The sequence below is a fragment of the Mirounga leonina genome, unplaced genomic scaffold (genome assembly GCF_011800145.1).
Source record: "Mirounga leonina isolate KUSES-001 unplaced genomic scaffold, KU_Mleo_1.0 Mir_108, whole genome shotgun sequence".
Classification (NCBI taxonomy): domain Eukaryota; kingdom Metazoa; phylum Chordata; class Mammalia; order Carnivora; family Phocidae; genus Mirounga; species Mirounga leonina.
The window spans coordinates 521,426-534,416 of record NW_023270237.1 but is presented as its reverse complement, the minus strand read 5'-3'; the positions used below and the strand labels follow the sequence as shown (position 1 = coordinate 534,416).

General features: G+C 37.9%; 1 protein-coding gene across 1 annotated transcript in view; it reads right to left on the bottom strand.

The window, feature by feature from the left end:
- The window catches only part of LOC118019423 (protein bicaudal C homolog 1), a 281,958-nt gene that overhangs the window by 179,994 nt on the left and 88,973 nt on the right, over nucleotides 1-12,991 (bottom strand). Inside the window, exon 2 of the mRNA XM_035018592.1 lies at nucleotides 3,886-3,932. Within this exon, the coding sequence (XP_034874483.1) occupies nucleotides 3,886-3,932 (47 nt within the window). The remainder of the gene's footprint in view (nucleotides 1-3,885; nucleotides 3,933-12,991) is intronic.

Below are 12,991 nucleotides of genomic sequence, written 5' to 3'. Positions count from 1 at the left end.
GGAAAATTTTCTAATTATACTGAATTTTCCTACAGAATGATTTCCTCCATTAAGAAGTGTTTATAGGTTGAATTGTGTCCCACAAAAATTCCTATGTTGAAATCCTAATTCCCAATACCTCAGAATGTGACCTTATTTGGAAATAGGGTCACTGCAGATGTAATTAGTAAGATGAGATCACTGGGGTGAGCCCTAATCCAGTATGACCTTACAAAAAAAGAAAATTTGGATAGAGAGACACACATACAAGGAGGATGCCTATAAAGGCAAAGGCAATGATAGGGATGACACTTCTACAAGCCAAGGAACACCAAAAATGGTAAGCAAACCACCAAAAGCTTGGAGAGAGGAATGGAACAGATTCTCCCTCAGTCTGCAGAAGGAACCAACCGTGTTGACATCTTGCTCTTGGACTCCTACCTCCAGAACTGTGAGACAGTCAATTTCTGTTGCCACCCAGTTTGTGATACTCTGTTACAGTGGCCCTAACAAACTAACACAAAAGGTTTTCAAGCATACCACAGGAAGACATTACACTCCGACCATACCCATTTTTCATAACTATCTGCCTTTTGGTAGACAGTGCTTGCAAAAATCAATCCTCCTTCCATACGCTCCTCCACCCCCATCCCCATGAGTACAGTTAGGTAAGGCTACATAACTAAGTTTTCTCCAATCGAATATGAGAAGTGACATATGCCTCCAGGCCTAGGCCTTAAGACTGGGGCATACTTCCTCCATACTCTTGCTCTTTCTTACCAGCTCACATTTGGACATGGTGCTCACCCAAATCAACCACAAAGATGAGGTCCATTCCTTAAGGAGTAGCAGAGCTACTTCTTAGAAGGAATCTGGGTCTTTAACTGACAGCATAGGATAGAGCCACCCACCAATGGGGAATATTCTCCTTACAATGTTACAAGAAAGTAAAAGAAATAACTGTTCTTTAAGCCACTAAATCATTGGATTTCTCTGTTACAACAGGTTAGCCTTTTGCTCTAACAGAGTACCAGAGGAAATAAAACATCTCAAACACATGCAATAGAAACAGTATGTAGAAACCAGGTAAATCTCTGAAACAATAAATGTGACTCTCTAGCAGAAGTTCAAGTGTAAACTAAACAACTACTATTACAGCTCCAAGTCTGAAACAATGTACTTGATGACCTTAGTAGTTGTTAAATTACAATTTAAACCCTTTGTGCGAATCTGCCAAATCTAATTCTTAAAGATTTTTTTCTTAAAGATTTTTTAATTTATCTTTTAATTTGAAAAATTTTTGTGAGAATAATTAAATTTAGTATAAGCATACTGTCATTATTTAACATACATTTTAATGGTACAAAAAACTAACATATAAAAGTCTCACACTCCTCCTCCAATCTCCTCTCTAGGGAAAGCCAGTATTACATGTTAGAAAATACTAAGGCTGATCAAAATTTAAAGTCAACGCAGAGGTTTTAATTTTGGTTTGTGACACACACCTACAGTCAAAACCAAAACATATTCTAATAATTACCATATAGAGCCTTCATATTTGCCTAACTCTGAGAAAAGAAAACTATTTTCTCATAGATGCTAATGACCAGCAATGTGGCCTATTTCTTGTTCTTAAATGCTTCCCAAAATGTCACTATGTGAAACTGGAATATGTGTGAAACTAGAAGAAAGTTCCTGGAGAACAATTCAATACTTCTCCATTACTTCATTCTACTACAGATGAACCATAATGTCTACTCCCGTCTGGTCAAAACACTGAAAATTACTCTACTAGAATTTGAAATGTTTGCCTTTTATTAAGTCACAGGTTTCTTTCCAGGGTGACTATCCAAATCCTGTATGGACACTTATCAGGAAGACACTCTACTGAACTAAAGAAGAAAATAAAGAGATGAAAACTATCCCCATTTAGTTATTCAGGGACTTCATTAACCTGTGACCAAGAATGGAATCTTATGATTCCAACTCATGGTTTGTTGGACGCACACATGTTACTGGATTCAAACATGTGTTTCTATTTAAACTGCTGGAATGTATATACGGCTCCACAAAGGGTGATAAATATTAGCAAATCTTCTAAGAATGAAGGTCCTTTATGACCACATACACCATGTTTTGATTCAGTTTTTCAAATGTCTCAGTCACACAAAGCTGAACAATCTGCTTTTTACATCTATCCACAAGTTAAAGAACAAAAATAAAATCCTTCCACAGATCACATCTATCTGTACCTTCACAGCCAACCAAAGGCAGATCTGTGATTTCTGCTGTCTTCTCTCTTCTTCCCTCATGGCAAGCCTGCCTTAGGTAGAGGCAGGGGATTCTTAAATGCCCAGGTAATGATAAGTTGGGTATTAACCATCATCAGATAATGCCAAGTAAGGGGCTTCAGGTATAGTACAGAAACTTCAACAGATGAGCCTAAAGAGGGGTGGAAAACTGTGGTCTGACACATTCTATTTGGCCAGCATAGCATTTTTAAATTTTTAAAATGTAAGTCCCTTTAGGAAAGCCCCCCAACTCAAATAAGATACTTCACAAGATATTATATCTCACCATGAACTAGGAACCCCACAGACATCATGTGTGCAAGCCAAATGTCTAAAGTGTGAATGTCACAGGAATTCTTCCAACCCTGTTTAGCCTTCTTACATTTTGTTTCTTTGCCCAGAATGCCCTCCCAGCCCACCCAAGCCTACCTCTTCAGTTGACTTAGGAGTACTTAAGAAGTCCTTTCTTATCTCCTAAAGCCCCAGTCAAGTGCTTAACCCTCTCTGGCCCCAGACTCTCCTGCTATTTCTACGACTTTTCTGTCAGGCACCAGACTAATTCCTTTAGGGAAAGGACTATGCCTTGCTCATTTTAGTCTCTCCAGTGTGTGGAATACAGCAGGTGGTAAATAAATACTTTCAGAATGAAGAAATGGCAATACAAGTATCAGCTTAAAATATTTGCTTCCATATTCTTGGCAGAGAATGCAGAATATGATGAAGCTGACAAAAAAGAAAAAATGTAGATCACACAGAGCAAAAAATAAAGAGGCTGTAAAGGCCACATCTGCTTACACACAGGTGATTTCCAAAGGCTGATGACCCTCTACAGCATTATTTAACCTCATCTATAGTTGCTGCCTTATTTCACTCCAGGACCCCTGTATATTTGTTGTTACACACATGCTTTCTGGATCCCAACAACAAAGACACAAATATAATAAATCCAAATAAATGAAAGAAGAACATTAAGTCAATTTCTTTGAAAGGACAGGCATCTTCCCTTATACAAAACACTTATTTTAAAATAGAGCTGACTAGAAATAAACAATTGCTAATCATAGCTTCTCATATTCATTTTTCAATCAGGCCCACTCCTATTTCCCTTTGCTACATATAACTAGCCAGACTGGCTTCAATGAAGCTCAGAACTCTCAGAGAACAGTCAGGGACGCACTGGACATGGTCACCAATAGTGAGCAAGCAGGTCTAAAGGTGCATCTTTCATTGATTATATTACCCCACCCATGGTCATGCTTACCGGAAATGAGGAAAGCTGTGAAGGATTCCTCTCCACATCCCAGGTCAGGTAAAGAAGGGTCAGGGAAAGAAGCAACAGGGGGTAGCAGTGAAAGAAGATAATCAGGACAGCATACCTGGCAGCCTTCATGGACTCTTTGCCTCCAAGCAAAAACGTCATTAGAGTTGCTCAGGAGGAGCAAGAAGTTAGAATGGTTACTTCCCAAACAGCATCTCATCCTTTCTTTACCCTGAGCATTTCCAGCTGTCTCATCAAAACCTTCATATGGAAGGAGAGCTTTCAGGGGCCTGTGACCACGGAGACACAGTGACTTCTCCTTAATTATCACTAAGGCAGGAGTACAAAGCAACTTACCTTCTGAAAAAAGTCTTCCCCACTTTTGCCTTTTCCTTCAGCAGCAGCTGTAAATAAAAATGTATACATTTAAAATAGTTTCTTTTTTTCAACCTATGTATTCAAAAATCTCTCAAATATCAAGTATGAGAATAAAAAAGTAATACGCAAGATGCCATTCTTGCTCTCCCAAAGCTCAGCACCTGCCTGAACAGGTCTCATCTAATGCAAAGTCACAAAAAAAAAAAAAAAAAAAACACTAATTCAATCAAATATACATCTTTAGATAATTTCACACTCTTTTTTTGTCTGAAAGACTCAGGTCTCTCTTTTCACACACAGATGAAAGTAATCTCATCCTTTCATAATTAAGGAACGACATGAACAAATGCAACTACCAATATAATCTACTATAGTGCTCTAAGCACTTCCTATCTGCAACCAATCCCAGGCATGAGGTTGCCTTTTCACCCTCCAGTTGAACCTTACAAGGTCTACACTCTTAGCTGTTTGTTCTATGCTTTGCACTGACTATATAATCTACTTGGGTTTCAGCTGCCATCATACTACTTTAATTCACTCCTTAATTCACATTTATAAGAGAGAGACAAAACAACATGAGGATGAAACAGTAATAATGAAGGTCACAGACAACAATAAAATTTCATGTGAGATTAATTAAAAAGTCATTACATTTGAACAATCGTTTTTATACCTAAATGGCAACCTATAAATATAGGAGAAATCCAGGTCTCTACATTCAAAAGTCTTACAACTCTGTGAACCTTCTTTTTAATATGTGGAGAGAAGTAAGCAATTTGAATAAAAGGAGAGAGGGGACAAAGAGCCAATAGCATCTTGCTTGCAAAAGCCTCAAACTGCATCTTTCAGAAGGCAAACACCAGGGGTGCCTGGGTGGCTTAGTCAGTTAAGCACCTGACTCTTGATTTTGGCTCAAGTCATGATATTAGAGTCCTGAGATTGAGCCCCTTGTTGGGCTCTGTGCTGGGTGTAGAGCTTGGTTAAGATCCTCTCTCTCCCTCCTCCTCTCCCCTCCTCCTCCCTGACACCCACCCCCAACTCATGCTCTCTCTCTCTCTCTCTCTTAAAAAAAAAAAAAAAAAATAGGAAAGCAAACACCAAACAGGTTTCAAATTCGGGTGCAGGGTGGACAAGTGGTTAACTGGAGAAGCCACCCCCTGGTCAAGACAAGGAGACAAGGAAATGAGCTGGAGCAAGAACTCCTGGACAATGAAATCTGGAAGACCATGGTACCCCAAACACCGAATGGTCAATACTGTCAAGGGACACTGTGTGTACATGCATATACATGTGTGTATGTGTGTCCAGGACACTTATTAAAATTATTAAAGACTCTTGTATGTCAACTATACCTCAATTTAAAAAAATTATTAATGACCCAAGAAATGTGGCAGGTCATTCTGTTAAGTAGAAGACTCAAAACTCAAAGAAATTCCCTCAAAGAAATATCAAGTATTAAAATTTAGACACCTTCTATAATCTTGTAAAGATGTGTATTTTTATCAACATGTTTTCATCCAAAAAACAGAACACAGAGTACATGTTTCTGTGATTTCCAAAGACAGTTTGAGGAAATGTATGAATACAAGAGCTAGGGGCGCCTGGGTGGCTCAGTCGGTTAAGTGTCTGCCTTCAGCTCAGGTCATGATTTCAGGGTCCTGGGATGGAGCCCCGAGTCGGGCTCCCTGCTCCATGGGGAACTTGCTTCTCCCTCTCCCCCTATTTGTGCTCTCTCTTGCTCTCTCTCTCTCAAATAAAATCTTAGAGGAAAAAAAAGGAAAACAAGAGCTAAAAAGAAACAAAAAATTTAAAACTCTATTCTAATGGCAGGCTAAACAACAGCCCCTCAAAGATGTTCATGTCCTAATTCCTGGAACCTATGAATAGGTTACTTTATGTGGCAAAAGGGATTTTGCATGTGTGATTAAATTAAGGCTCTTGAGATAGGGAGACAATCCTGAATTACCCAGGTGGGCCCAATGTCATCACAAGGTCCTTGTAAGAGGGAAGCAGGAAGGTCAGAATCCAAGAAGGTGTTGTGACAATAGAAGCAGAGGGAGAGCAGGACTTACAACAAAGAAAGGAGAGGTCAGGGGAGAGAGATATCAGAGATGCTACACTGCTGGTTTTGAAGATGGACAAAGGGGGCCAACAAGCTAAGGAACATAGGTGGCCTCTAGAAGCTGGGAAAGGCAAGGAAATGTATTTTCCCCTGGAGCCTCTGGAGGGAGCATGGCCCTGCCAACACCCTGATATATGCCAATAAAACCCATTTCAGACTTTTGAATGCTGGAACTATATGAATAAATTTATGTTGTAAACTATTATGCTTGTAATTTGTTACAGCAGCAAAAAACAAAACAAAACAAAAAACATGCAAAAAAAAAACCCTAATACATAACACCAATACCATTTTAACTTTACTTTCTGTACAAATACCATACCTCCAACAGCATGAACTGAGGAGAGAAACTGAGCAAAGACGTGAGCATTTGAATCACACATTTCCACAAATAGGTTCCTAGAAGTTAACTCTACAAATTATGATTTCCACTCTCTAATTTGGAAATATGTCAATATTAAAACTTTAAAAAAAAGGAAGGGCTCCTGGGTGGCTCAGTCAGTTAAACATCGGGCTCTTCATCTCAGCTCAGGTCTTGATCTTGGGGTCGTGAGTTCAGGCCCCGCACTGGGTTTCACACTGGGCATGGAGACTACTTAAAAAATAAAAATAAATTAAAAAAAAAAAAAAACATAAAAAGCAAATTTGACCAAAAAAAAACAAAGCTTATACTTTCTAAATAAACTGGAAAATGTGGGTGATCCTAGCTAGAGGGGCTACCTAGGCAAGACAAAAGGTTTAGTGCCTAAACCTAATGACACAAAACTAGTAAGTGCCTTAGGGGCACTTCAACTCAGCCACCTCCTGGGCTTTCTACTTATCTCTAAAGCAAAAAAATAGTTTGAAGGGGCCCTACTCAATGACAAAACCGCTTAGCGATCAAAATTGCATAGTGTGGCACAACGATCCGAAAAAATTCTAGTGACATTGAGGAAACTCTTCTTTGAAAAGAAACTTTAGAATCAAAGATATTTTCAAAGGCCAAGCAAGACAGGCCTATCAAGACGCCTTTCATCCACAGGGAACTCCTTCACAACTTAGAATTCATCATTTTAAATTTCATAATACAATTACATTTTATTACAGACATTTCCTTTAGGACACTTATTTTGCTCATCATAAACTCATTATGTCACAACCTTGAAATGCCCCTTCATTCCAAGTCCAACTAAACAGACTTCACAGAATGGCCTTTCAATCCCTGGATGAATAAAAAAAGGGGGAGAGGATTTTCCTTAAACTCAAATTATAATTAACTGTGTTCCAGAAAAACATCTAAAATTTAAAAAAAAGGGGCGCCTGGGTGGCTCAGTCATTAAGCGTCTGCCTTCGACTCAGGTCATGATCCCAGGGTCCTGGGATTGAGCCCCACATCGGGCTCCCTGCTCCACGGGAAGCCCACTTCTCCCTCTCCCACTCCCCCTGCTTGTGTTCCCTCTCTCACTGTGTCTCTCTCTGTCAAATAAATAAATAAAATCTTTAAAATAAATAAATAAATAAAATAAAATTTAAAAGAAACCTTTAGTAACCTTAGGAGGTCAAGGGAAAGAGGAAGCAGGGATACTCACTGGCACCAAAAATACACCAAAATTCTTTGGCCTTTTTCTTTCCAAGTATTTACATATAAGAAACTCCAAATCTGAGCCTGATTTCCCTCTAAATCCTGAGTAGTGTCCATTCCTTAAGCCCACCAAGTACCCTAGTAAGAGACTCTGACCAGATACTTAGGGAGATCACTGTCTCAGGTACAAACCATGGTTAGTCCATGTCATGGGCACTTTATAGTAACTATTCCTTATCTCATTCCCAGGTTGCTGGGTCTCCTGCCAGACTTTTACTGACCCTATCTATGCAAGCAAAGCTGTCAAGGCCATAGAGGCCAATTAAGGGAGAACAACATAACACCAAAAGTATTCTCTCAGCCACCTCAACAGGGGATCCTCTCTGCTCAAATCTGAGAGCTCAATTCTCAAATAGTCCAAATTCCTCAGTATTAAAATATAAACTCCTCTGAAGAAGTGAGAGATTGTGGGGAGGAGGTTTGCAGAATATTTACTTCTCAATATAAACTCAGGTATTTAATAAGTTCATTTTACAGGTGCAGGAAAGAACAGAAATTTCACTCTTTCATTCCATGAATATCTAAGTCCTGCGCTGGTCAATCAAAATTGTCAAGGCCCTGACCTCATTCAACTTACAATCTCGGCCCATATATTCACAGCCACCCACTAGTAAGATAGAGCCAAAATCAAAATTTAATTTCAGGGACAACTTCCCAAAGATCTTTTCATGGTCACAACTCCATCCAAACTAAACTTAATAGAAACTTAACTTGGCTATTTCTCCTTCAGGACAATGTACTAAAAAGTTACTCATTTTACTCTTAATCCAACATTACAGTTGGGCAGCTCGAACTCTGCCAGGCCTGAAGAATAAAGGGTACTTTCAGGAAGATCATTGAAGAGTTGGATTTAAAAAAAGAAAAAAACATGAGATATGATAATATCTAGACCCAATGGCTGTCTTTTCACTATGGTTGGCAGGGCAAATGTTGCCTGTGAAATGAGCCAAGCCATCCTGATGTCGAGGCATTCCTTGACCTTTGAAGTCTGACTATATTCTGTGGTGTAACAGTTCTTCGGAGTCTTCACATTCTTAAACACCAATACACCCTCATCTTTTTCATTCCACAGTACCATGAACACAAACAAAATGATTTAGCAGGCTTTTTCTGTCTCTATAACATGTCTTCTGCCTGATGTTCCAAAATTTAGTCATTTGATTGTAAAAACCCTGGATTATTCTTGCCAATGAAAGCCACTGTCTTTATTTTCATGACATAGAACTGCAGGAATAAATTACTTCAGTACTACTGAAACATGGCTTCACAGATTGTACAGGTAAAGCATTTCATATTTTAAGCTGAACAATTCATTTTTATGTTTATTATAATTTCTCCAATGCTTTGCCATATTTTATTTGATATTTTTGCTTCACAAGAAACACGGGATGGCAAAATCCACAGCCAATAAAAACAGCAAAAGTTGAAACAGGTGTAAACTATTATACTCCCCCAAACTACGGGGCAAATCTAAATTACTAAATTAAGGGGGGGAGCTCAATTTTAAATTCTTTGTAGGGCATATGGAAACTTGTTTAAATATCCCTTTCACTCTAAAATGCTTTTCCATTATAACAGCTGATGCTTTCTGGAGTCAAATCTAAAAACACAAGGACTATGTATTCATATTTAAAACACAGTATGGAATATCTTTAAACACTCCCTGGATAATGTTCCCCTGTGGAATCTGAGCCAAAAAACAAAACAAAACAAAACAAACAAAAACAGTTCAATATAAAAATAAATGAGAAATAATTCTTCAACTCTATAAAGATTCAAGCCATTTCTCCCTTTTTCTTAACACAACCCAATTGTAGCACATTTGCAACTAAGAAGGCTGCTGTATGTGAAGGTCACCTGAGAAATAAATGTGAACATTTAGGTAGCCTAATTATCCTGCAAAAATACTAAAATTTTAAAACATTCACTTATCAGATCAATTTAATCAATATGCTAAAAGAGCTATGCGAGACACTTTATTCTGTGTATTACTGTTTTCAGAAAACTTCCATGACAATTGAGCCAATTTCACTGAAAGAGGAATCATAAAAAGATGTAGAAGATGCAGTTATTATATACTCCCAAAGAATTTTTATGTTCATGAATCATATCTAACACTCTAGAGTGGCATGCAAAGTTCTGAGAATTGATTGAATAGTAGACATTAAGCCTATTCTTAAAGTTCCTTCAATTCTCAAAGTCATTCAAATACCTAGTAAACTGAAAAACACTCCAGGTTTAAACATCAGTAATGAACAGTGGCTTCTGAAAGTTATATATCACAGTAAGTGTGAGGATTTTCAGACCTCATCTTTCCTAAAACTCCCTACCTGCTTTCAGAATTCACAATGAACAAATCACACTCACCTGCTTTAAAAAAAAATTAAAAAACAAAAAAAGCATGTAAGCCTGTAGAGAAAAATCAAGAAGAAACAGACAAAAAAAATTCTTTTCAGGGCACCTGGGTGGCTCAGTCAGTTAAGCGTCTGCCTTCATCTCAGGTCATGATCCTTGGAGTCCCAGGATTGAGTCCCACATCAGGCTTCCTGCTCAGCGGAGAGCCTGCTCCCTCTGACCCTCCCCCCTCTCGTGCTTTCTCTTTCACACTTTCTCTCAAATAAATGAATAAAATCTTTAAAAGAAATTTTTTTTCTTAAAATAGTGGTTGGTAATTTGAGGATGGTTTTCTCTTTCAGTCTAATGCTTTTCTTAAATACTGTTTTTGTTGTTGTTGTTGTTGTTGTTGTTCTGCAGTTAAAAATCCCCATGTTCAGGAGAGACTGGAGGAAGATGGTAGTGGAGTAGGAGGTCCCTAGGCTTGCCTCATCCCAGAAATACAACTACATAACTATCGAATCATCCTAAATACCCCAGGAATTGACCTGAAGACTGTCAGAACAAACTCCACAACTAAAGGTAGAGAAGAGGCCACATCAAAGAGCACATGCAGCATACAATGGATATACTCCCTGAAGTCAGGCCTTTGGGAACAACACTACAGGGCACTATAGAACCTCTTTTTCATAAGGCCATTACTTGCAGGAGCAGGAAACACAACTGACTTTGCTAACACACAAAAATAGGCATGGAGACTTAGACAAAATGAGAAGACAGAGGAATCTGTCCCAAATGGAAGAACAAGACAACACAGCCAGAGATCTAAATGAAACAGATATAACTAACATGCCTGATAAAGAATTTAAAGTAATAATCATCAATGGACTGGAGAAAAGAGTGGAAGACATGAGTGAGACTCTTAACACAGAGATAAAGAGTAACATAGCAGAGATAAAAGGCTCAATAAACAAAATCTGAAACATGCTTGACAGAATAAACAGCAGGCTGGGGGCGCCTGCGTGGCTCAGTCAGTTAAGCACCTGTCTTCAGCTCAGGTCATGATCCCAGGGTCCTAGGATCAAGCCCCACGTTGGGCTCCCTGCTCAGCGGGGAGCCTGCTTCTCCCTCCCCCTTTCCCTGTTGTTCCGCCTGCTGTGTGCTCTCCCCACCCCGACAAATAAACAAATAAAATATTAAAAAAAGAAAGAAAGAAAAAGAATAAACAGCAGGCTGGAAGAAGCAGAGGAAGAAATCAATGACTTAGAAGACAGAGTAATGGAAAGTAATCAAGCTGAACAAAAGAGAGAAAAAAGAATTACCCAAAATGAAAATTGACAAAGGAACTCCATGACTCCATCAAACATAATAATATTCTTATTATAGGAGTCCTTCAAGACAATGAAAGCAAAAAAAGGGCAGAAAATCTATTTGAAGAAATAATAGCTGAAAACTTCCATAATCTGGAGAAGGAAACAGATATCCAGATCCAGGAGGCATAGAGAACACCCAGCAAAATCAACAAAAGCAGATCCACACCAAAATATACTGTAATTAAAATTGCAAAATATAATGATAAAGAAAAAACTTTAAAAGCAACAAAAGAAGGCAGTAACTTACAAGGGAAAACCCATAAGGCAGAAACTTTCCAAGCCACAAGGGAGTGGCATAATATACAGAAAGTGCTGAACTGGAAAAATCTGCAGCCGAGAATGTTCTATCCAGCAAGGCTATCATTCAGAATAGGAGAGATAATTTCTCAGACAGACAAAAACCAAAGGAGTTCATGGCCACTGCAAGAAATACTAAAGGGGACTCTGTAAGTGGAAAGGAAAGACCAAATGTGACAGTATGAAGAAAAAATAAAAGCAGTAAAAATTAGTATTTCTGTAAAAAGAAAAAAAATTCAGTCAAGGAACTCATAATATAAAAGGATGTTAAATATGACAACATATACCTAAAACATGGTCAGAAGAAGAGTAAAGAATGGTTCAAACTTAAATGACCATCAATTTCAATATAGACTGCTATATGCAGAACATGTTATATACCAACCTAATGGTAACCACAAATCAAAAATCACTAATATATATGCAAAGAACAAAGAGAAGGAAATCCACATATATCACTAAGCAAAACCAGAAAAGCAGGAAACAGAGAAAGACAAGAAAGGATCAGAGAAAATCTTCAGAAACAACCACAAAACAAATAATAAAATGGCAATAAATACACATCTATCAAAAACCACTTTATTAAATGCTCCAATCAAAAGACAAAGGGTGACAGAATGGATTAAAAAAAAAAAACAAGACCCACCTATATGCTGCCTATAAGAGAATCATTTTAGACTTAACACCTACAGATGGAAAGTGAGGGAATGAAGAAACATTTATCATGCAAATGGAAGTCAAAAGAAAGCCAAATTCACAATAGTTATATTGGACAAAACAGACTTTAAAACAAAGACTGTAAAAACAAAGGACACTATATAATAATGAAGGGAACAATCCAACAAGAAGATAACAACTGTAATATTTATGCATCAACATGGGCACACCCAAATAAAACAGTTAATTGCAAACAGAAAAGAACTAATTGATAATATTACAATAATAGTAGGGGACTTTAACACCCCACTTACATCAATAGACAGATCATCTAAAGAGAAATCAACAAGAAAACAATGGCTTTGCATGACACACTAGACCAGATGGATTTAACAGATATATTCGAACATTCCATCCTAAAACAGCAGAATACACATTCTTTACAAGTGCGTATGGAACATGCTCCAGAATAGATCACATATTAGGCCACAAAACCAACATCAACAAATTCAAAAAGACTGAAGTCATATCATGTATCTTTTCTGACCAAAAGGCTATGAAAATAGAAGTCAACCATAAGAAAAATCTGGAAAGACCACAAATACATGGAAGTTAAATAATATGCTGCTAACCAATGAATGAGTACCTTACACCTAAAGAAAGAAGAACAAACAAAACCTA